The sequence below is a fragment of the Tinamus guttatus genome, unplaced genomic scaffold, assembly GCF_059628265.1.
Source record: "Tinamus guttatus ecotype Peru unplaced genomic scaffold, ASM5962826v1 Tinamus_guttatus_pri_ptg000079l, whole genome shotgun sequence".
Lineage (NCBI taxonomy): Eukaryota > Metazoa > Chordata > Aves > Tinamiformes > Tinamidae > Tinamus > Tinamus guttatus.
In genome coordinates this window covers 92213-117988 of record NW_028288613.1, presented here as the reverse complement: position 1 = coordinate 117988, position 25776 = coordinate 92213, and the positions used below count along the sequence as shown (strand labels likewise).

Here is a 25776-nt window from a genome sequence, read left to right as displayed (position 1 = left end):
AATATCTATAAGGCAATCTTTTCTCTTCTTAAAGAAGGGAAAAAAAAAACAAAGCTCTAACACTTGCAAGCCTTTAAAACAACGTATGATGGGGAACAAAACAGTATGCAGAGATGTAGCCGAGGGGAAGAAAAGATAGCCCCAATTCCACTTTTTTGACCTTGTATGAATACAGATTACACCCCTGCTGCTCAACAATACAGGAGTGATATACCAAGCAAATCCAACTGACATTCAGCTGACACCTGTCATCAGAATTTTAACTTGTATATTTTTTTTTGGGAATTGATGTGCTTCTGAAGTATAAAAAGATTTTAAAACAAGTTGACAAACAAAATAAATCTAAAGTTGAAAAATGACCTAATAAGGAAATGAATAAATATTAAAAACCTTTTCATTCGAAGTGACCACGTTCTCATCTTTACTACTATTCAGCTTAGCATTTTCCAAAAATGCTTCACTTTCTTCCATTTCAGCATGCACATTTTTTTCTTTTTTCAATGCAATCTCTTGTCTACACCTACATTGCAACAGAAAAAAGTAAATTGAAATATATTTTAGAAGTATTTTATCATAATATATTAATATATTATGCAGCTTTCCTAAACATTCTGTGAAGAGATACGAAAAAATCACACATTGTATTTTAAAGCACAAAAGGTATCACATTTGTGTTAAAAGACTATACTTTTACTATTTTTTTTCTGTTAGCTCTTATCAGTTGTAGGAAAAAAAGCTAAATACGCCCCTCTATAGTAGAAATACATACATTGCTTGTTCTAATACACTGATGAATGTTTCTCCAACAGTTCTCTCATGATATGAAGATGCTTCATTCAATTTTAAATCTGAACATATGAGGGCGATTCTAAGAAAAGAAGAAGAAATATTTAAGAAATAATCAGAATCTCCCAAATGCTGCTTCACATAAACATATGCCAGAGAGGATATATTTCATGTTTCCTAGTCCTTTTGTCTTAAATATTAATTAATATTGGCAGTATCAAACTTTTAAAACAAATTTGTTCAAAACGAAATTAGACCTCAATATATGCAAATACACTTACTAAACTGCTATTTGGTATACATACTGAATAGCTTTTCTGCATTGGACAGAGTATTTTTTATCCCTCCATCTAGAGATTGAAATAAAATGAAATAAAAACATATCTTGAGATGTCAAGAAAGAATTGTGTAGCAAAGCTTGGTGGTAGATTTCCTATTACTAAAACAACTTTATTATTGTAAGACAGTAAACTTGTTATCAACTGGTGATTCAGATAAACACATATCCATTTGTATATGTGAATATTTATCTATTCTAACTTGTAAGATTTCAGAAGCTTAAAAATACATTCTCTGATATTCCACAAACCATCTGAAATTAAGCAATTATTAATTACTGTCTATAATAAGTAAACATTGATCAATACATGCCCAAAATGTGTAATAAATTATTTTAATTAAAAATAACAGTAACTTGGAATGCAAAGGCACTTGCATGCATATTCTCTATTTTTGAATCGAAATACTCAGGGCTTAACGTGCTTTAAAAGAATAGAATTTTAAGCACAAAGTAAATATCATAAAAAAGAGAATGATTGCTACAGTTAGCGATGTTTATTTGGGTTCTAAAGTTGAAGACACAACATATGTCTGATGCAGAGTCTGGCATTTTGATAACTTAAAAGACAGTTTATTGAATTTTGCTTGGTCTTTGCTTTTTTCAGCTAGGTGATATAAAACGTCAAAAAATTATTCACTTGAAACTGGCCTGAATTTATAATCTTGCATATCTTTTCTAGTAGAGGTCAGGTTTAGCAATAGATAATTTTATTGTATTGAATGCTAAAAAAATCATAAGTCTTAATTAAAATGTATCAAAATGAATAATAAAAAAACTTACAAAATTTTAAAAAATTACAACTATGAAACAGTAACTATTATAAACTATTTAGCAAAATACTCATAGAAAGTCCTCTGCATTTTGTTCCTCTTTTATTTAAAATAAATAAAACATACAAACCGAAGATGATAGAGATCAGATAGACTTTTACATTCCACAACTTCACTAGCAATGACTTCAGCCAGCTGAAAGATGGGAAGAGTCAAGTGGGGACAAAAAAATTTCTGTAGCTCTTCAGCTAAAAGGTCAATAAAATATAAAGTACAAGTCTAAAAAGAAAAAAAAACAATTCATTTAATTAATATAGGCATAATTTCACAGAAAATATATTTCAAATGAATTTTCAGTTCAAAACTTTAAAGTTTAGTTCAAGCTAAATTTTAGTTTATTTAAAAAAATCTTAAATGAGCTTTCAAATTGAAAAAGCAGATAATTATATAGAAATTCAGTTAATTTTATTCTCTACGATAAGTTCATTCCAGAATATAGAGGATGGTCTAACATTTTTGAAGTAGTAACAAAAAAACCCCTATGTATTTCTGACAACTGTCCACGCCTATTTTTCACCTCACAGGGATAAAAATGCAGCATGGTTCTCTGCTATTCTTTTTTTTTTTTCCCCCCCAAAACTAAGCACTTTAGAATGTGGAGGAGCATACTTACAGGTTTGGGGAAATTTTCCTCATTAATACCATAACTATTTGTTTTCTGTTTGAATGCCTCTCTGATTTCACTGGGACAGTCATAGCTAGCCCATTCTTCCACATTTGCTGGTAAAATTGATTCTTTCCTTTTAGGCTTCTCTTTCACAGCAGAAGCTTTAACCTATGATTAAAAATATTCGTAAGACCAAAGTTAGCATTTTTGCTTCCATTAAGTATTCAACTAACATAAAAAGGTACCTGTTTAGTATCCTTTGAAGTTTTGTCTCTTTTCTGACCTTTAGACTGTGGGTTCTGCCAAACAGCAATGTTTTGATCAATGCAGCAAACAAAAAGAGAAAAAAGAAGAAGCACCCATAAACTGATGACCTGTCAAGTCTGTGAGACCATGAATGAAGATACGATACAGACGCAGAGACAAAACCTACAGAGAAGCTAGAGTTTTCATAGAAAAGCATCTCAACTATTCAACTCGTGACCCATGGCAAACATCGCCTAGAAAACAGATGGAAAGCGATTCTTACTTGTTTCTCTTCCTTTTTGTCCTTTTCTTTCCTAGATGCAATAATTGACTGCACACTCTGAAGAGTAGTAAGTTGTGAAGTCTTTGATATTACTTTCAGAATAGGTGTTGATGCTGACAGAGAAACCTAGACAATAAAAATAATTCCACTTTTTTCACTGAAAATTGCTAATTAGCATGATTATTCAATGTATGTCACTACCTACAGCTATCATAAAGCATCACACAACCTAGTTTACTTAACAAAACTTTCCTCACAAAACCAAAATTTCACTGACTCATAGATAATGCCACTAGCTCTGCAAGCATTTAGGAAGAGCACAATAATGCACTTAAGTAGTTAACTAATTTGACCAAACAAATTTACTCTCACTATATCAATAGATGATACCATCACTGTAATAGATAATACTGCTACTTGTTAACCTACATGGTTGCAAATTAAGCATTTTTTGTTGTTGTTTGTTTGTTTGTTTTTTGAACAACCAGTCTAGGCTGCTTAGGACTCTACAGTGAACAAATTTCACATGAAAGTGACTTTGCCAATATGAAAGAGAAGAAGTATGTTCTCTTTCTGGATTGATCTTTGATAGTCTTCTAGGGAACGTTATATAACAGAAGTTTCTAAATATACAAAAATACACATATTCATTTTATATATTTTGTATATTAATTACAGTGATTTGAAATAAAATTATGTAAGCTATAGCTTACTGACTAGTTGAAACATCCCAGCGATACCATTAACTCTATTTTGTCTTATATCTACTGATTTGAGACATTAGTATTACCAAGTATAGATTTTGTCCCTTCAGAGATTTTTCTAATACTCAATGCATAATAATTTCTCCTTTGTTTATGCTACAATTTTTATTTGACACTTAAAAATGAAAAACCCACCAACTATAAAATTGGAAACAGTATAGTAAAGATATGGTTAAAATATTCAATTAATAGCTGACACTGTCCACAAGGTACCTCAACATCTGATGGCCTCATTTAACAGCTGCTCTCACCTGCCAAATACGAATGATGCAAGCATATGCCATCAAACAGTGTTGCTGATGAAAAGGAGAACTATGACCAAAAATTATAGCCATTAAAGTATGTGCTCTAAAAAAAGCTTCCAATTGCCTAATATTACTCAGATCTTCCAAAGCAATTGTGGGCATCATACCACTTCCTCCAATGTCCATCTTCAGATTTTCTATAGGCAATAATTTCATTAAAGTATTTTTTTCTGTTAAAAAACAAATAATATGTCTCAGTCTCGGTATTTACAGAGTCACAGAATGGTTGAGATCATAAGGGACCTCTAGAGATCATCTAGTCCAAATTTAACAGTTAATTCAAAGTTAAATATCTTAAGTGAAAACAAACATGTAAAACATTATTAGAAACATGGAAAAATGGGAATCTGCTTACTGAAGTTGTTCTTCCTTTTGTGACACAATGCTATCTGTATCACATTTTCAATTATTAATAATGAAACAATTATGTAAATTAAGTCATAAAAGTCTAAAAAAGAAATGGCAAGCACACCTTTGACTATGTCTTCTTCATCATAAATCTCTGTGAAAGTCATTTTAACTTATCTTCAGTCATTTAAGAAGTGTTTCAGTCAAGTTTGGTATTTACAGCAAATAGCTGGCAAGGACGACATCCTAACTACCTTTATCTTAGCTAGTGGCGAAAGTACATTTGGCCATCATTCACTTCCAAACCAAAAATCCCCAATAATTCAGTGGGTCAATTTTAAGCAGTCAAAAATATAGCTCAGGCTCATTGCTGCACCTATAATGAAATGTCCTGATGGCTTCACAAATACAAAAGATGCTCCGCTACTCGAACCATCCTCCCTTGTGCTGTATAATTCTTGAATTTTTTTCAGTAATAAACTCATATACTTTATGTACATTCCAACTTTCCTTGAAGTTCACCTCAAAAACAACCAATTTTGAGGATTTTCAGTCTGAAGTACCATAAAGCCACAATCCTCCTTCAGTGTCAAATTACTGTATTACAACACTATATTAAAACACAAGGCAATGGCATAACACCAGCCAATAGTCCACGGTGATAGATGAAGTTGGAAATCTAAAAAAAAAAAAGCAACAGGCGAAACTAGTGAAGTTTGTACATGACTGCCACAACATAAGCAACATAGGGAAAGGAAGGTAAGTGTTATGAAGAGTCCAGCAAGCATAAACAGCCATCTGAAAACTGAATGGAAATATCAATAAAGAAAAAATTAAAAACTCTAAACTGCCATGAGACTGTGGGTAACACAAAAAATATTAGGAGAATATTGAGAGTGTAACTTTAATAATGTAAGTGATACTAGAGACATCACAGATTTTTCTTTTTCATTGCAACACCACAAGTATTTTTGTGATCCATTTAATTTATCTAGAAGAAAATAAGTCAAGAGCAGAGCAGATGTTGGTTATTGCCACACAGTACAGTTTCAGAAGGTGCTCTTTCAATTAAATAGTGCTGCAAAACTGGTTGCTGGGATCATGCCACCTGGACCTCCACACAGCTGCATCTGAAACCTACGGCTCAGCATTGCTTTCTGCTGGCACCTGCCAAGGGAGGAGGCGCTAGCGCCCACACCGGAGGGACAGCAGCTCTGCTTGTTCAGAGCAGGGCCCCAAGAGTGGCTCTGGGTGGCCTGCTGGCTTTGCAGACACGATTAAGCTTCCCTTGAAAGAGTTATTGAGAATACCAGAGAAAGTAGAGCCACATTCCCACATTGTTCCTCATATGCGCCAGCTACACTGTAAAATAAAACAACCTTCTGCATTTGTTACTAAGAAATTAATTGGAAGGCTATATGTATATACACACCTTCTCCTTGGGAAGGTGGCATGGAAGATTTCATACGCCGCAAGATATCTACTGCCCAGTGGAGAGTTTTAATAACTTCATCAAGAGGAAACTGGTTGCAATATAACCATTCAGCAAATTCCAGCAGATAATCAACTTTCTGCCACTCACTTTCTTCTTTCTGTAAAAGTGATAGTTCAAAGATTAGTTTATATTTGATGAGCACCACATGATGATAAAGCACTAAAATTATATTCAATACATTTTTAACAGAAACAAATAACTTGACAGAAAATAGTTTATTTGGATTACATAATCTGAAAATTACAATAAATTGAAAGTATTTTCAGAAAAGTATTTTCAAAAAGTTTTTCAACACTCGGTCACTTTTCTTTGAGCGGACTCACCTGAACTTTTACTGGATAGCAAGATTCAAATCATACACCATCCTGCAGCTTTTCAAAGATATATTTTTCCAGAAATTTCCAAGATGTAAAAAATAATCTAATGTCAATTAGTTATAGCATTCAATTGGCTAATTCATATATTTTTATACTTTCCATTACTAAAAGAATTGCTAACACTTAGTTCCATAACTAAATGATCACAAATATGTACTAAACTTATGTATAATTCCAGACCAAAGATAAAAAGTTAAAACCAAAACCCCATAAAATAATATTAGACATTTTCCTCCTTTCCACTGACAATGCCTTCAATGCTAAGAATACTTAAGTAGTGAAAGGGAAGACTAAAAAAAAAAAAAAAAAAGCTTAAATTGTGGAAATGATGAATGGCCCAACAGCACTTAAAAGCCAACTCAGCAAAGCTGAACAGATCTCCTTCCCCCCAGTTAACAGTACCCAACAACAGAAGAAAAGTAGCTTAATGAACAGCAAAAGTAATGAATGTTGATTTCCTGTAGAATTCTGTTTTCTCACAAAACATCAGATCATCACTGTTGTCATGACATTCATAACTCATCTTTCTCATTTATAAACATACTTTTCTTTCTGCGATTTCTCATAGAAGTTGTGCTCCTACAGTAACCTTTGTTGCCAAGTCTACAGAAGAGGTCTCAGAATCTCTTACAGTTAGCTGCCATTTCAACTAAACTAATATCTCATACCTGCTATCCTTCTCAAATTTGACTGAAGCTAAACAAATATAATAAAATTTAAAAAGTTCGGATGGTGGATAGGATAGAGGAATTTGGAAAGGTAAAGCAATTATTTAAATCTTACTTCCTTAGGAAAGCAGGTTAAAACCAAGGACAAAATGTGGCAATAAAGAGAGCAGAATATGCTTTTTGCCATATTGACATGACATGTTAAGTCTGATTTCTGGTAAACAAGTGGTCTATTTTAGTACACAATATGCTGCTTCTAAGCAAGCATGGTGTAAGTTTTCATGCCTTCAATTTTTTTGTGGATTGTACTCAGTAATTTCATACATACAATTTAGGACTACACAATAAATGAAAAGCAATCCATTAGCTTTAGTGGATGCTGGATTAAGTGTCAAACTTTAATATTTGCAGTGGATATTTAATGAAGAATTATCTTCAGGAAATGTAAATAATTATATAACTTTTTTTTTACATAACAAACCACAGATTTTTTGTTACATGCATATATTTCAGCTTTTATCTTACTGGTTTTTGTTTTTAAAGGAACAAGGTCAAATTAAGAGATCAGAAAATTAATGTATGAATATACACATCAAAACAGCGTCCACACATATGGCCTACCAACTGCTTCATTACATACTTTGCGACATTTGCAATCTCATGAATCCTTTATTAGAAGCATAATTTTCTCAGCCTTAAAACTATAATGAAAATTCACAAACCTGCAAAGCATCAATTGCATTTTGAAAACAGCTTAATTGCCCAGCAATACTCTTGGAGACTGTTACCAGATGATGCCACATGAGTGACAAATAATCTTCACTTTCATCTTTGAATTTCTGAATGTCCATCATAAAATTATATCCCAGCCTTGCCTTCACTATAACCACATGTTTAAAAATCAATCTAGAAGAGGAAAAAAAAATACTACAAATTACTCACATCTCTATTAGGAAATTACTTTTTGAGTAGGAGAGATAAACTAGTTCACATCAATATAGGGCAGAGATGTAAATGTTCATAAAACAACATAAATCTTTGCAGAAGATCATAAATCTTTGAACTCGGATAAGACTTTATCTAAACTGTACTCTAGATTTCCATAGACAATACTGTAGACAATTTAGCTTCCTTCTAACATAAAGGAATCTGCAGCTAGGAATATTAAAATTTTTTATTATTCGGAAATCCATTTTCCCTATTCCATTTTCTTGTAAAAGTTATATAGCACTTATGTATTAAAGTTTAAAAGCTGAAATTCACAAATATTATGAACAGTTTAATGATAAGAAGCAATGTCAACATATGTCTTTTCACGGAAAAAACACACCCATATTTTCAGCCTGTATTTCAAATGTTGTAATTGACAAAAATGTAACCACGGTATCATCATAACAATGTGAAAAAAAGAAAAAAAAAAAAAAAGAAAAAAAAAGGAGAAAAAAACAGACAGACCTTATGACAGAAATTTAAATTTTATACTGCTCAAGAATTACAAGACTCATTTTAATAAAAATAAGTCAATCAACTTACAGTCTGTGTCTAGTCCGAGGCAAAACCTGAACAGCTTCATCTAGCACTTTTAGTGCTGTCTCCCAATCAGCTTTATCAGCATGTATGTGAAATAATAACCCATATAAAGAGGTTCGCAGCGTCAGATCTTCCTCAGCACCTTTGAAGTGTGTTCAAATGATAAATGATTTATTCATATACTTCAAAATTAGGACAGTTGCATCACAAAATACTGTGGTGGACAGAGAGGTTTATAACCAAATCAAAGCAAAGAAGAACATGCCTGGGAGAAAGTGTCCAAGTGATAATTCATTACTTAGAAAATCCTTCGTAAGCCACTGATGCAAAGGCAATGTATCATTCTTTTCCTAAAAAGACAAAGAAAACTGTCCTTTATCTTTTCATTAGAATATGTCTCGAAGCATTGTTGTGCTTTTTTTTTCTCTGACTAATTCATAGATTTAATAACCTAGTGATATGAACTACAAACTGAATACAAACACTTCACCTTATTACTTGAATAGCTATTTGTGCAGAAAATGAAAACTACAACTGTTTATCAAGAATGAATTCTATAATGTGCAACCAGAACAGCAATAACCAGACTCAGCAGCGCTCAGACAGTATTCCTACCCTAATTAAATAACATGAGACAATAAAATACTGTATTGTAGAACCACGGGACAGCCGAGGGCAGCAGGATCTCCCCTTAACCTGGAACACTGGGCTAAAGCAACTCCTTATAAAGCTGAGAGTCCCCTAAGCATTCAGGTGGAAGAAATATATTAGCATTTGTCGACTTCTTGCAAGGCTGAGAGACCCCTGTACGCTCAGGGTGAAGAAATTCTATAGCATTTTACCAGGGGCAGTGTACTCCATTTAGTTGAGCTAATCGCTAATTATTAATTAATAAGCCTATCCCTATAACAATCACACCAGTTAGTGATAGATGGTTGTTATCACAAACATCTTGCACTGGTGAAAAAAATCAGCAAATGAAACATGAATTTAACTGTTAATGAGCTAGCAGCACACATTGTGCTTTTGGGTGCACATCATACTCACTAATTTTGTCTCCTAATGGCTTTGAATAAAGTAGACTAGTTACCATATCTGATTGCTAGAGATTTACATGTGACATAAGGGGAAAGCAAAATTAAGTTTCTACTCTTGTACTACATTGCTAGATGATCTCAGGTGCACACCTAGTGTCACACTGGCATCACTGAACTTGAATGCAAAAGTTACTACTAAAACTTTTAAGGTTTGATTTTATGTCCACTGAAATGCACGGAAAGCTCCGATCAGCTTCAGTGACAGGTAATTCTAGACAGAAATGTATCAACTACAGGGAATTTTGTAGTAAGAAAACAAAAAGCTCTAAACATACATGGACCTTTCATTGTGCAGAAGAAATTTGATGTGACAAGATCCGTTATCTGTTACACGTTACCTACACACTTAAACACTGCATATTATTTTAACAGGTTTCTTCAGTTTACATATATTGTTCATAAAGGAAATCTGCAGATATATAATTTTATCAACACCTAGCACTTTTTGAATTATAATTCTTCCTACCACCTAAGTGCCAAACACACTACTAAAAACTGACTTAAGATATATGAATTTTTTGTTTTTTCCAGGTAGAAATGAAAACAGAATCTGCAGTTGAGAGGAGCAGTAATCTAGTGGTACGTTTTTCTTTTTTTTTAAGGTCTATCATCATCCTCCATGGAAATGACAGATTTTTTGGGGAGGGGATTTTCTAAATATTCTCATTTGAAAGCTTCACAGAGTGAGACACTATTAAAACAAACAAAAAAAACAACTCCAATCCTAACAGTGGCCTTAACCAGAAAAACAGTAAAATGGAGAAAGAGTATGTGGTTGCATGCATGCATATATGTGTGTTACATGAATGCAGGTAAGAAAACTTTATTCCCCCTTAGGAAAGGTAACTCTGAAGAAGGTACCCATGGCTTCAAAGCAAAGCATAATTTTTAAAATCAATACCAGCCACTAAACACAAGCACAGCTAATAATAGCTGTTAGATATTCTTACCTGTTTATTTTTAGATTCTGCTTTAATTATATGCTTGAGAATTACTTCAGTAGATTCTTTAAGCTGTTCTCTGTCATATGGAGAACCTATCAAAGGTAAGCATGTATTCCAAAACTGTCTAGCTGCATACATTACAAGGGAATAATTTCCTGCTTCACCTGCATATCTGAAGAAAAGAAAGTACATTTTAATGGAGGAAAAACTCGTGCTCTAACCAGAATAAGGATTTTTCTGCTACAACAAAATCTGTGGCTTAGAGAGAGCTGAGAGAGCTAACTTTGACCTCTTCAGGGGCCTACTTGGATGAATCCCCTGGGCCAGTGCCCTAGAAGGAAAAGGGATCCAGAAGAGTTGGCACCACTTCCTCCAAGCTTGGGATTGGTGCATTCGTACAAGAAAGATGTCAAGCAAGGGGGGCAGGAGACCTGCATGGATAGGCAAGATGCTCATGACAAACCTGCTAACCTTCTATGATGGGATGACTAGCTGGATGGTTGGTGGGAAAGCCAAGGATGCTGTCTACCTTGACTTTAGCAAGGCTTTCGACAGTCTCCCATAACATCCTCATAGGAAAGCTTCGGAAGTGTAGGCTGGGTGAGTGGACAGTGAAGTGGATTGAGAACTGGCTGGATGTCAGAGCTCAGAAGGTTGTGATAAATGGAGCCCAAATTAGCTGGAGGCCTGTGGTGTCTCCAAGGCATCAATATTGGGCCCGGTACTGTTCAACTTGTTCATCAATGACTTGGACGCAGAGGGCACCCTCAGCAAGTTTGCAGACAATACCAAACTGGGATGAGCGGCCAACACTCCCGAGGGCTGCGCTGCCATTCAGAGGTACCTAGACAGGATGGAGAGTTGGGCAGAAAGGAACTTCCTTGCTGTGAGGGTGCCCGAGCCCTGGCACAGGCTGCCCAGAGAGGCTGTGGAGGCTCCTGCTCTGGAGATCTCCAACTCGCCTGGATGTGCCCAGGTGCCCCGTGCTCTGGGTGTCCCTGCTGGAGCAGGGCTTGGACTAGGTGATCTCTAGAGGACCCTGCCAACCTCAAACATTTTGTGAGTCTGTGATTCTGTGATCGCCATATACATTTCACCAATGAGAGGTTAGCATACCAGCTCACTGTAAAATATATCTTCCATTTTTGTATACATAGAACACCTTCCCATACTCAGCAAAAGCAGTAATAACCTGGTATTGCATTGATGTTTTTACTGTATTCCCATGCAACATAAGACTCTTCATTATAAAAATTATCAAAAATCTACGTGAGATTTTTTTCCACTGGTATAATCTCCTTTGTCTGAATTCCTATTCTGTTGGTTTCTCATTATAAAAAAAAATAAAAAACAAACAAAAAATCTTAGCATGCTAAGTACACATGATAGTACACAGTACAAAGTTATTACCACCCTCTCCTCTCCTTATGCCACATCCAAGCTCCTGTGCCCAGTTCTGGGCCCCCCAGTACAGGTAAGATATGGACCAAGCACAGCGAGATTTGCAGAGAGCCATTGAGATGCTGGAGCACTTGCCCCGTAAGGAAGGGCACAGGGAAGGGAATTGGTTTGTCCTGGGAAATGGTGGCTTCAGGCCAACCTGACTAGGAGATTATTTAGAAGACAGAGCCAGGCTCTCTAGAGTGGTAAATAGCAAGAGGAAGAGTACAAAGAGCATAAACTGAAACAGGAAGATTCAGACTGCCTGTTAGGGAGAAACCTTTTCACTGTGGGGGCAGCTGAGCAATGGAGCAGGTTAATCAAACAGGTCATGTAATCTCCACCCTTGGAGATTTTCTGGCTCTGCTTTGAGCAGGAGGTTGGACTAGAGGCCTACTGAGCTCTCTTCTAAACTGGGTTATGCTATAATTCTACAATGCAAAAATGCCAGGTACATGGAAGATGTGGTACTTGATGATCTTAGTAAGCTCTAAAATTCTGTCAAATCCTTTGTTAAGCATTCAAGTTACAAATATTTTTATCAACCTCAGGAGAGAAGAATAAGCTGTGCCAAAATCAGTCAAAAATTAACTGTATTTTGTATTAGTCTACTTTCTCAATATAAAACATACCTGGCACTCTGAACAAAGGCTTTTGATGCTGCTACACGCAGATGTTTTTTCCCAGACAAATTTGCCATTATATTCTTCCCCTGTATACAGGCCGCAGTACTTAACATTTCTTGTCTCATAGTGTTTTCAGGCCTGAGTAACAGCAAATAATTCAAGACTAGTCTTACAGAATACGATCCTATTAACAGTGCTTTCATTTTGTTACTAGGTTGACGTCCTCACCTTTTTTACATGCAAGTGCTTTGACATACATTTCTATTAAAACCAGAATATATTTGAAAAATTGAACATTATGTGAGCAGATATCAGAAATAAAATTTCTTCTTAACTCTAGCAAAAATAACCGTGGAGTCTGATAAAAAACAAACTATTTACACTTAATGAAGGGAAAAAATAGATTTGGGGGTTTCTCCTCGCTATTCCCCACTATCTGTACAGTGGTACATCAAACAAAAGATTAACTCAAAGTCCAAACTAGACATCTAGCATTTAAAAACAGAAATATGGAAAACGGGATATAGTTCCTGATATATATCTTGATATAATTCTTGATCTCCCTTGTGCCTGATAAAAACATGAATAAGGCCTTGAAGAAATTGACTTAAATTGTACTGTAAATTTAGAAGTGGAAAATATAGATGTCAATAACAGGAAAGAGATAATTCATAAAATGAAATTCCATTCTAGCATATTTGGATAAGGCTGATTTTTTAAGAAAATAGGTAACACAAATTTCATTTTTTTTAACGTTTTGGTTACAATGTACAACCATAATAAGACCTGAACTGTAGACATTTGTGAAGAAAAAGAAAATAACTTCTTTAGGGAACTCGTGTTTACTAACTACTCATTTCTCGGTGGTGAGAACTGGGCAGTTATGGCTGTGAGCACGAGAGGGCACCAGAGCTCTACCGCAGAGCTTAACGAGGCAATTCAAAGCCTCTATGTCTTTGTCCTTTAGGTGCCTTTTACCATAAAAAGATTGAGTAAGTTTATCTTTCATTTCTTCATTACTACTTCCTGTGGCAAAGCACAAAACGTTATCATTCAGTATATTCATCACACATTTTCTCTAGTTTTCCAATGCTCTTGAAGTATGTACTTCATTTTTAAGTATCTTATTTAGGAGAAAATTTGATTTCACACACATAGTGAAAAACTGAATCTGACATAGCTCATGCATTTTTTCATGGAGGGTCACAGAAAAATAAATGCTAAATTATATTCAAAATGTACGATGCATTTATCTTCCTATGTTAAAAAAAAAAAAAAAAAAAAGGAAATGAATTCAGGTTTGAGTAACTTGCATTTAGTTTTGGTGGAACTTGCATGAAAAGCTGAATCACCTAGGACTGTCATCATTTCTGAAATAAAGGATCCCACCAATACATCCTCTTATAACTGTTTTTTTTTTTTTTTTTTTTTTTGGAGATAGAAGTTTTAAACTAACATTTCAGTAAGGCCTTGGGCTTTTTATAAAAATGTCCCCATTGCTCCCATATAAATAGGCAGTATTAAACAATTGTGAGCCCTGCCACATGACCGCAGGAGACGGTAAGAATTTATAGTGAACACCATGACTTGGGGCTAGACTTAAGATCAAATCTTGAAAAAAAAAAAGCAGCTGCCATCACCTATTGTCACTCATAGCTTTGGCTTCTTCTGTGAACACTGGACAAGCTTCTGCATATCAGAGCGTGCACAGCATTGGAAGTAATTAGAATTAGCACAAGTATTAGAATAAGCTATTTTTTGCTTGGAAAACATAAAAATAGGATAAGACTGTGACTGCCAGAGACTCCAGAAAAGCACTGCTCTCCAGAAGACATTTAAAGGCATATGTGCCCTGCTGACTCACATGGAATAGAAAATTCATATCCCTTCCTGAACTGAGATCAGACTCAGTCTAGATTTTGCACTGTCTTTTACCCAGGCTATATTGGAGGGCTAAAATCTAGCCTAAGTACTTAAGTAACTGTTGAAGACAGAATTGGAAAAAAGAAAATTTGGTTCACTTTTGCATTTACCCCATATATTCATTCTTCAAAACTTAGCTCAAATATGACATATCATCACATAAAATTCTATATACTTACATTTCACATTTCCCAGTGTCATTATTGAAGCAAAAATTATCAGCTGACTGCAAGATCCTTTGGGAACAAGTCATCACTATTTCATATTCATGTGATACATATGCAAAATGCATAAGTCGTGTCAGTGTCTGTAATTCCACAAATGAATCTGACCAGGGACAATCTAAAGCCAATTTCACTAACTGTAAAAAATATTTAAAACTATTATCATGCTTTTATCGTGGTCTTTTTATGTACAACAGTTATTTATGCTTTTCACACCAGCTTCATGTATACCTCAGTATACATTCATATTACTGTAAGATTTTAAAAGTGAATAACGTGCCACATATATTTATTTGTGTAACGTACTAATAAATAAATACTTATATAATACGTATTACTTATGTAATACTTACATAAATACTTACAGCTGTACTTTCATAGCATTGAGAAGCATAACAAAATGGACAGTGGACAAAGAAACATCATTCACCCTGTGGTATTATGACTGTAATGTAAAACCAGCTACAAATGTGTGCGGCTTTTTGACCAGCACTATCTGTCAGCAATCACTGCATGTTCACAGTTCTCTTCTCCTGATGGTCAGAGTGGAATAGGACATTTGCAATTCAAAGCCCTTGTAGTTAAGCCAAAGAGAAGCGAGAGAGACAGACCTAGCTCCATAACAACATTGTTTTAAGGATATATAGTTTCATTGCAGTACCTAAATGATTTGCGAGCTTTTGTATGTGTCAGAAAGCATCACCTTCTGAATGAAGATAATGGGAACTGTTGATGAATGGGGCACAAAGAGAATATTACAGTATAGCTCTTCCAAACCAAGCCACTGTTAAAGCAAACTCATAATATTTGGTAGAAATATTTAGATCAAGTGAAATTAGACACCTAAAGATTTACCAGGAACCAGACCCTACTCTTTAGGGAAAAGGATTTCTACAGAAGTTTTAGATGATTTTGTAAGATTCCTAGTTGACTGATGGGGAAATATGTCACAGTCCTTTAAGAAAGCTCTTTACAGCAGAAAGTAAAAACGCTATATACAGTAAACAAACAGGCAAAACTGCAAAGGGAATTCTGACACAACTCACTGCTTTGAAAATACAGGGTACAAACCTTTTATACACCCTCTTTGTTTCTCTTGAAGAGGCTGGTAATCAGTGGGGCTGGAGGGTAAGTTTGGCAATATTCAGCATGAGCAATAATGGAAGGCTGATCCAAAGCACTTTAAGAATCCATGTTAAGAATGTGATTCCACTTTGCATGAAACCCACTTTATTTTTTAAATAACGAGTTTTAGTTGTCTTCTACCTTGCAACTTCCGAAGTAAGTTTACTGTAACACTATGGTCTGTGCTGAAATTCTGAGCACTTTGGATACATATCCTAAGATAAGGTTTTATCTTCTGCACAAAAACATAAGATCATCAATACAGATCGATTTAGAATGCATTTGCCAGCCATGAGTATAATCAGTTACACTAATGGTATCCTACCTGTTTTATGGATAAATGCAAGTATTCCATCAGAAAAATCTTTCGCTTGCTATAGTTATTAAATTTCTTGGAATGTTTAAAATAAAAAAAATGGTGTAAGAAAGGTTTCACAATTAATTATTTTTGTCTCCACCCAAAACTAAGGCTGAAATCACTTTTATACATGTGCATGAAAGTGCAGGCACTTTCTTAAAACTCAATAGTAATATAAAACTAACCTGAGATAAGCTGGGAACAGTGAAATCCATGAGACCCAAGTTGTTACATGAATACATCTCTAGACCAGTAAGAACTCTTGTGTTAGGATTTTCTGCTTCATCATTATTCTGAGTGGTAAGAGGAATTTCACACTTAGAGATTTTTTTTTCCAAGTAGACTATTATGAAAGACATTAAAGGAGATGAAAAAGCATAGTATCTACAGTTATCTCAAAAAAAGCATACTATCTACAGAAACCTCAATTCCTGTTGTAAGTAAGTCTACTGTTCTTTATTGTGCTGTTAAATGATAAATTTGGGTATTTTGCTTTTGTTTGTTCTCTTTACTAACACTGGGAAACTTTGAACTGCTACTCTTTCAATATATAGAAAAACATATCAACAATACAATGAATATAAATTCCATATATCCTGATATATGGATATATATATCCTAATATATGCTGATTTTACTTAACATGTTTAAAATAAAAAGTTAAGGATAAAATACTGATTTTCAACTTACTAGTTTCATATTCCATATATATCTATCAGTCTTTAGTATGGACTCTTTAAATATGTATCTAGATATAGGTAGATATATATATAAGGAGTTCACATTAAAGGCTAACATTCGCTGATTTTTATCAGGTATTTTAAGGTAGTCATTTTATTATTTTAAAAGTATCAATTCATAAAACAGCTTTGTTATACAGTCTTAATATGGCAAACATCACTGTACTTATTCTGGGTAACTAAAAACAGAAGGCAGAATTAAGAAATGCAGACCCATTGCCATACCTGACATGAAAATTTGTTGCATTTAGTAGTGATCTGTGTGAACACTTCCAACATTTTTTCCATATTGTATTCAAATATATGTAGAAAATACTCATAGATAACTCTATTATTGAATGAATCTATAAATGTAATTAGAATTATTCACAGAGAAGTTTCAGTGTTAAACCAGATTACAGAGAAATAATACCTCCTCCTCAGTCACAAGTTTAAGCCCAATCTGCTGATGATGCAACTGTTTTGCTTTCACCCATGTAGCAATGATCTGTTGTTGTACAGACATAGGTACCGTTTCAGTAGGTACAGTTCTGGCTATCAAATTTAGGGCAAATTCACAAATCTAAACACCAAAAAGACAAAGAGATTGAAATGTGCACAGATTTTGTATAGAACATAAGTTGTCAGTGAGCTGTATTACTGTTACCATGAACGAATCTCTATGCTTAACATCTCTATAACTAGCACGGCAAATAAAACTTGCAGTCTTCAGCTTCAACTAGTAAGAAACTTCACTATGGATTTGGAGAGCAGCTGGGATCAAACTATAAAAGCGGGCAGCTTGGTTTTCTTGACCGAATTTCTAGATTTTAAATTTATATGCAGTGCAATAAATAAATGAATGCAGACAAAAGAAAAGAAAAAAAAAAAAAAGGACTGCAATAATGAGGACTTTTTACCTCTATGGCTGCCTTGATATCAGGAAGTCCACTGGGATCTACTGACAAAAGCTGGGTGAAACTTGCTTTCTCAGGTCCCTTTGTCACAGCTTTTCTATTTCTGTCTGTTGTTGCATCTATTTTTTTCTTCTCAACAAGTTTTGGTTTTGGAATCCAGCAAAGAATTAAGCCCCGAGCCAAAGCATTACATAACATCAGTAAAATTACAGTACTTCTGGAAAAGAAAAAAAAAAAAATCAGAACTGCAAAGTGCATCACACCAAGACAAGAGAAAGTAATTAGCTTTACTTTAAAATCCAGATATTTTTAGAAAGAGGAGTTATGGATGTTACAAAAATATCCCATTGGAGAAGCAATTAAAATGTTTAGCTTTCATACTTTGTATCATATTCTTTCCTAGTCTTCCTATAACTGAAGCTTCTTTTTCCTCACAGAAAAAAAAAAAAACAACAAAAAGAAATATTCTTAACTATGTAAAACATGGACAATTTTCAAAACTTGGTTTTATAGTGGGCCAGTATATAGAAAATAAAAGCTATTTCATAATAATCTAAACCAAACACTTTTTTTTAATTTGCAATAGTGTATTATTTTATATGAGAATTAATTGCTGAACTGGAATTATCACAATTTTCTTCTGAGGAAGCTCAAACCAAAATATGACTGAGAGATTACTGTTGACTCTATTACCACATTCTAAATACCAGAATTAATAACTATTACTAGTCTTCATCCTTGCATAAACTGCACTCTAATCTTTGCTCTACAATATTGTTAAAACTCTTTGCTGCCGCTCCTCACAACTTCTTAGTGTTGAAGTCACTGTCAATCATTCTCCCGCTGCATCCATCGCAGAACAGTATTTCTCTAAAACACTGGAAAATCGGTAGTCCCATTTTCACGAGCATCCTCTCTTAATTTTCTTCTCTCTCCCCTTTTAGATTTCAGAACCAGTAAGTTACTATCTTATTCTGCATAGAAATACTTACAGTAAACAATATATAGTAAACTTCAGAGCAAAACACAACAAGCAAATACTTTTCAAATGCTTTTCAAGCTATCCTGAAAACAGAGAGTATGAAAGAAATTTTTCCTGATTCTTTTTGACAAGGTCGACAAAGCATTATTTCACAAGTCTTAGTCTAAAATTAATATGGCTTGCAGTAAACCGCAAAAATGTTGTATAGAAGGGTTTAAGCCTTCATTTTCAAACCACAAAAGAGAGTTGATTTTCTGAAATATTCCACATACTACTTCTAATAAAAGACAATAACAGCATTCATTCAACATTAGAGAGATTTACTCTGTTTTTTAGAGTATTTTTGGAATTCATATATTTGCTTCAGGGGGAAAAAAAAACATGCTCGTAAGCAAACTTATCTATTTACCCATTGTGTCCAACATTCTTGATTGCTCTAAGAAGAGTCTGCAGATGCTCAATGATCTCCCTCTGTCTGCCTGCAGTGATAAGATGTTTATTGTAGTTTAAGACATAGACCACAGCATTGTGAACAATCCAGGCTTCATTTAACTCTTCTCCTATTTCAGCTGCACGTTGAAAATTTTCCATAGTGTACTGAGACAAGGAGTTGATCCAGGAACTATAAAATTAATATGAACCTATTAATCCAAAATTTTAACACTGAAATAGATGCATCAGAAAAGTATATATGCAAGAGTATCTCAATAACAAAAAAAAGTTTTTTGGAATTACTTTTGGGTTGCCTTTATTAGGTTTTTATCTATTAAAATATTTTACCTAAATGGGGAGATGAATCGGGAAAGGAATTACTATCCACATAAAATGATTAGTCTCTGACATTCCAGTACTAACAGCTTAGAAAACTAGTACCTATAATCTGTTTCACGCATTGTCCATGGGATTTTATAAAAAGTGCGCATGAATCCACACATCAGTGCTAGAAATCATTAAATATCTATGACAGTTTTAACTGGATACAGATATAAGCAAGGCATTCCTTTCAAGTGTTTAGGAACTGTTTTTTTCACTTACATGCATGCCTTCTTACACTCAAGTGGATGTTCTAAATGTTCTGAAACACTACATTAATCTTTTTATAGGAAATAACATCTTTTCATAGCTTATGCAACATCATTCTTTTGTGCATATACCAATTTTTCAGATATTTACTGCATCCATCATTTAGAAAAAAATACTAAAAACAGAATCTTGAATGACAAGTCATGGTTAAATCAAGAAATCAAAAGCAGAAACTGATGCAGAGTATTACTGTACAACTGTACAATGTATACTGACAAAAATGCTTTTTTTCTATAGGTTTTTAGTTTGACAAGAAAGACAGTGGCACAATAAGTAAACTGGGTAAGCTAGAAACAGAATCCTCATCTTCTATATTCCTTGGTTCTGACCAGTTTATACGTTTTCCTGGTTTACTCAACATTTGCAAGCAAATGATGAGAAAAAAATATTTAATCATCAATAATGTGCAGAGAATGCACAGTTAACTTTATTTCACAGCTTAGGTAAACACTGCCGACATCCTGCTATTTCCAATCATGATGACCACTATAACAGAAATATTAGTATCAATATAAACAGAAAAGAGTTTAAACATCATCTTTAGAAGTCTCTCCCGCTCTTCTTTAGCAACAAATAATACTGTGAGACTAGAAAAAGGAAAGGTGCTATAGTCTATTCTCCTTTATTCATTCCTTTTCATTGGAAGCAACAGAATAGCTTTGCCAACTTAACTAATTCATTGCATGTTTGTTCAGGTACTCAAACATCACAAAAGTTTTAGGAGCTATCAAGAAACACATATTTGGGGAAAAAATATGTATTTTATATATCTTTTTTCATAAAGAATTTCATTGTCCAAATATCTATATATGTATATATAGATACATAAATCTCTCTATATAATATAGATTTATAGATCTTGTTATAAATAGAAACACCTGTATATTTTCCACTCTGGATCACTTTCAGAAAGACATGCAACATATCCTGTGGGATGCTGACTTGTATCTTCTGGAAGTACAGCACGATTATTCAGTTCAATCCCTTGCAATCTTAATAAATGAACCGTTGCCTAGAAAGATACAGAGAACATATTTTCTACACTGTTTATCATTCTGAAAATAGATTTTGCCTTAGTATTTGCGCCAGAAGGAAAAATACAATATTTATTTTTCCTGATTTTGTGTAGGAATACAAAACCTGCTTTGAGAAATATAATGTAAGGCAGTTCATAATTTTCCAGAGGTCCACAATTAATTTTATTAAATAAACTACTCCATTAGGAAAAATAACATAGAAAAACCCCTTTTATCTTACTGAAACTTTAAGGCTTCAGAAATACAATAGCGGATATAACAGGTTTAGAGTAATATCTTTCATAAAAAAGAAAAGGACTAAACAAATCACTAAAAATACAAACTATGGATATAGCTAGTTGTTTGGAGTAATTTTATGAAGTTGCTTCATATGCATAATTACTAAAGTCAATATAAAATGAAATTGAACAAATATGAATGACACTTTGTTTACCTCTGCATTAATGAATCTTATTTCTGCTAACATTTTGAGTAAATCTCTTTCAAAAGAGAAAGATTTAGCAGGCAGTAATGATTCCCCTGGCAAGCTGCTGCCTTGATCATCATCCATAACTATACTAGCTTTCTTCTTCTGTGCTTTGGGAAAAAAAAATCATTTAATACCATTAATATTATGAGGCAAAAAGGGAAAATAAAATCACCTTAATTTTAGAATTAAAAAGTCTTTATATAGCCATAGTCTTTATATAGTCCACCATAAAGAGTCCATGAATAAAGATTTTATATTACTTCAATCCTTTTTTCAGTTATGAGAATTTATTGCTCTCAAAACACATTCAAACACAAGTCTCAGTGTTCATACAAAAATTGTATTAACTTCATACAGTGCATATTCTCTAATTCAATTTTCAATGGAAGTGGGGTGATCTATGCAACGATAGAGACTAAAATCTCAATGTGCTTAAATCATGGATGGGGTAGACTTTCTGGAAAAATAAACAGTAACGAAGAGAAATGTTTAAATAACAGAGAGAAAGGAGCAAGATTATTTTAATTGCAACATGAAACATTAAGAAAAACAAACACACACACACACATAAAAAATTTGTCAGATTAGGTTTTTTTGGCCAGAAGCAGCTGCTTGACTTCTAATGAAGTTTTCTCTCTGAAAACATGACCCAGCTTCAACAACCTCATAGCAGGTTCTGTTTAGACATTTGAACAACCCCTGCTTATTTGTGAAAAGTGTCCCTTGATCTCCTGCTTATTCAGTTTAGACTTACACAGAAAAAATTATAAAGCTCTATAAACATCCAGAGCATAAGGACTTCAGAAATCTATGAGAGTGAGTAAATTAATGTCCTACTTTAAGAGAAACCTGGAAACAGTCCAGAGAAAAAAAATCTGGAATAGGTTCAAAAAGCTGTTTACTAGGATTTCATCTATTCCTAGCGGTAAGTTAACAACCGCCAGGAAAGCAGGCTTGATCAGACATGTAAAAGTCAGCAAGCAGCTCATATTTGAAACTGCTCCCTCCCTCAGTTGAGAACCCTCTGTTAACATGTCTCGTAGTTCTGTAGCAGACCAAGGTTCTCATACATCTTGAAGGAACCATTAATGAGGGAAAGAGGATATAGAATTTAACAGGTGAGTCTCAGCAGAAATGACAGATAATCCATTTTCCTTCAGCTTCATCAAGTAATTAAGTATGACAGAGAGGTGTAATATGAACAGCAGGGAATTAACTTAATTTCTTAACTAGGTATGTACACTTCACAAATGAGTATTTTTCTCTAATGCTGGTAGAAATGCTTCTTAGGCAAAGCAGGTTTTGCACTGAAAAATGTAATTTCTAGATTTGAAGACAAAAAGAGAGAAAGTTTTTCCATGTTTACCAACATGCAGTGAGAACCAACGAAATATTTCCATTGAATTACCATGAAAATTGATAACTCCAAATCTACCTCCAAAACTTACAGATACTATGGAAGTAGCCTTAGTTTAAAAAAAAAAAAAAAAAAAAAAAAGAGAGAGACTAAGACAATGATGTGTTACATCAGCTGGAATACCATACTAAAACTTTTGCTGACTCTTTCAAGTAACTCTAATAAAGGAGAGAAAAAAGTTCCCTTTAGAACATTCAAATTAATTTGGCCACTTACTTTTTTTCAGTTTTGTTACCTTTCTATACAAAGTATCATCATACAGGAGACAAAATCTGCAGGCTGTGCGGCAGACATCCCACACTCCTTGTTTACGTGCAACTTTTGCCAAATCTGCCCAAAGTCTAATTCTGTCAAATAAATGGTACACATAAAACTATTTAAGATATTTTATAAGAAGAATTACTTTTAATAGATCTTAGGATCCATTAAAAATATGTAAATTATGATGGTTAACATAAACAAGATTTTAAATCTAATAAAATTTATTACACAGAATAGCAACAGCAATGAAGTAAACTGCTGCCCAACTTTCCATTAAAATACAGAAGGAATAGAACCATTAATTACTCTATTCATTTTAAAACAGAAATCCTTTTGGCTTATGTTATGCTGGATAATAACTATACCAGAATTTCTAAACTTGTTTGGGGCATAGCCCTATCTACCTATTCTTCCTACAATTGATTTCTTATTGTTCTCAATAAGGACCAAAAAAAGATGGGATTGTTCTTAAAAAAGACACAGCATACAGTTCTGCAGAAGGATATAGAGAGACATTTGGGGAATATTTCAGTTGTACATCAAGTTATTCAGCATTTCCGATTTAATTCACCAATTCTTTCACGCATGTTTTTCAATAGAACAGATGAGTTTATGTGTGCATGTGAGAGAGAAAAGAGAAATAGAGTAAGAATATGATTATACTTCTTATGTGAATTTAATGGAAGCATTCAGACACAGAGCTACATGCATGCTTAAATGCTTTGCCAGGTCTGACTGAAACCTCTTACAAGTTATGACCTTAACAGCTGTTAAGAAGAACAGTTACTTTACACATTTCTAAACAACAACAACAAAAAAGTGACATTTATTTTCTATTACCTATCTTTGTCATTTTCATTTCCTAAGCGTTTCAAATGTCCATCAACTTTCTCCACACTTTTAATATGATGTTGTGCCTTTGCACTGAGGTAGCTTATTTGACTCCTACTTTTACCTGAGAAAACTTAAGAAAAGATAAAAAGAATTCAAGGCAATTTTGAAATATTATCGCTGAAAGGCACATGAGGGGAATACATTTGGATCCATAACTCATTTCTGAACCATTTGAAATATTGTCCTTTGATTGGTCCTTTACGCTTTCCCTAAAACAAACAAACAAACAGAAAGAAAAAAAAAAAACCCTACATCCATCTCTATTTTGCTTGTCTGTATCTTCAAACGTAACTGTCATGAGCAGAAACTGAGTCATGTCTGTTTGGTCCCAAAACATCCCCAGTATCACTCTTCTGGGAAGACTGCTCTAATCAAGTTCCCATCAACAGGAGATGGATATAGTAACAAAGTTGACATTCTTTCTGCATTTTAATAACACTTAAACATTCAAATTGTGGCATAAAGAATGTAAATAATCCATGTTTTAGAAAGTAAAACATGAATTCTTACTTAAATCTCTGTGCAGGATCCACAAGCAAAAAACAAATTAGAACATAAAGGCAACCATAATATATAAAGAAGACAAAGTGTAGTAGGTAATTAACAGAGAATATTATGAGGTGAAACTTCTAAAATACCATTTAACAATGGCAACGGGTAAGAATATCTTCAGGAGTTCCACAAAGAGAAAATAAATTACTGCACCTAGTGTGGAGTACTGTGTGTAGTTCTGGGCTCCCCAGTACAAAAGGGACATGGAACTACTGGAGAGAGTCTAATGTAAGGCTATGAAGATGGTGAGGAGACTGGAACATCTCTCCTTTGAGAAGGGCCTGAGGGAGTGGGGCCTGTTTAGATTAAAGAAGACAAGACTGAAGAGAATGTTATTAATATGTACAAATACTTTTAAGGTGTCAAGAGGCTGGGGCCAGACGCTTTTCAGTGATGGCCACCGACAGGAGAAGGGGCAAAGGCCACAAACTGAAACACATGAAGTTCTGCCTGAATTTGAGGAAAAACTTCTTTTTGACGGCAGGGGAGACAAAGTAGTGGAAGAGGTTGTCCAGAGAGGTTAATGGAATCTCCTTCTTTGGAGATATTCAAACTGCCTGGATGTGATCCTGTGTAAGGTGCTCCACATAACCCTGCTTGTGTAGGGAGTGTTGGAGTAGATAATCTCCGAAGATCGCTTTCAAGCTTGATCATTCTGTGATTTTGTGGCATGCTATAAAACTCAACTGAGTTAAAAGGGGAAATAAAATAATTTCCTTTTATAGTATCATGGTATCATCTCAGCTCCCTAATTAAGTCAGTAGGAAGTTTGCCACAGCATTCAGAACTATCGCTCCACACGGTACTATAATATCTACATTGCCACTAGCTTTTCTGACTCACCTCCAGGACTGGGCACAGCAAACACACGCAAGTGTCATACTCTTTAGCCACATGCACATACTCTACCTTTAGCTTCATTTTCACTATCCAGGACTATTTGAAATGAATCAGGAGCTAGTGCAAGACCTGCATTTACCAGAAGGGACCTCTTTTTCCTCACATTATCCTTCTGCTTTCCTTTTTTAGCCTGTGTGAAGAAAAGAGCTAATTCTTATAGGTACCTTCAGACCTATTAGAGTAGTATCTACATTTTTATTAAATTGCTATTTATATATCCCATTTACTA

At 34.2% G+C, this 25776-nt stretch overlaps 1 protein-coding gene across 1 annotated transcript in view; it reads right to left on the bottom strand.

Annotated features, from left to right (window-relative positions):
* The window catches only part of CFAP46 (cilia and flagella associated protein 46), a 71273-nt gene that overhangs the window by 28859 nt on the left and 16638 nt on the right, over positions 1 to 25776 (bottom strand). The window contains exons 13-35 of the mRNA XM_088520008.1: positions 25557 to 25677; positions 24042 to 24165; positions 23157 to 23287; positions 21488 to 21630; positions 20896 to 21029; positions 19344 to 19556; positions 17956 to 18169; positions 17469 to 17618; positions 16502 to 16609; positions 14789 to 14970; positions 12693 to 12824; positions 10627 to 10792; positions 8845 to 8929; positions 8583 to 8721; positions 7772 to 7955; positions 5942 to 6101; positions 4108 to 4331; positions 3093 to 3218; positions 2809 to 2862; positions 2570 to 2731; positions 2027 to 2175; positions 770 to 868; positions 391 to 520 (exon numbers count right to left, since the gene is read on the bottom strand). Coding sequence (XP_088376134.1) covers positions 391 to 520; positions 770 to 868; positions 2027 to 2175; positions 2570 to 2731; positions 2809 to 2862; positions 3093 to 3218; positions 4108 to 4331; positions 5942 to 6101; positions 7772 to 7955; positions 8583 to 8721; positions 8845 to 8929; positions 10627 to 10792; positions 12693 to 12824; positions 14789 to 14970; positions 16502 to 16609; positions 17469 to 17618; positions 17956 to 18169; positions 19344 to 19556; positions 20896 to 21029; positions 21488 to 21630; positions 23157 to 23287; positions 24042 to 24165; positions 25557 to 25677 — 3330 coding nt within the window. The remainder of the gene's footprint in view (positions 1 to 390; positions 521 to 769; positions 869 to 2026; positions 2176 to 2569; positions 2732 to 2808; positions 2863 to 3092; positions 3219 to 4107; positions 4332 to 5941; positions 6102 to 7771; positions 7956 to 8582; positions 8722 to 8844; positions 8930 to 10626; positions 10793 to 12692; positions 12825 to 14788; positions 14971 to 16501; positions 16610 to 17468; positions 17619 to 17955; positions 18170 to 19343; positions 19557 to 20895; positions 21030 to 21487; positions 21631 to 23156; positions 23288 to 24041; positions 24166 to 25556; positions 25678 to 25776) is intronic.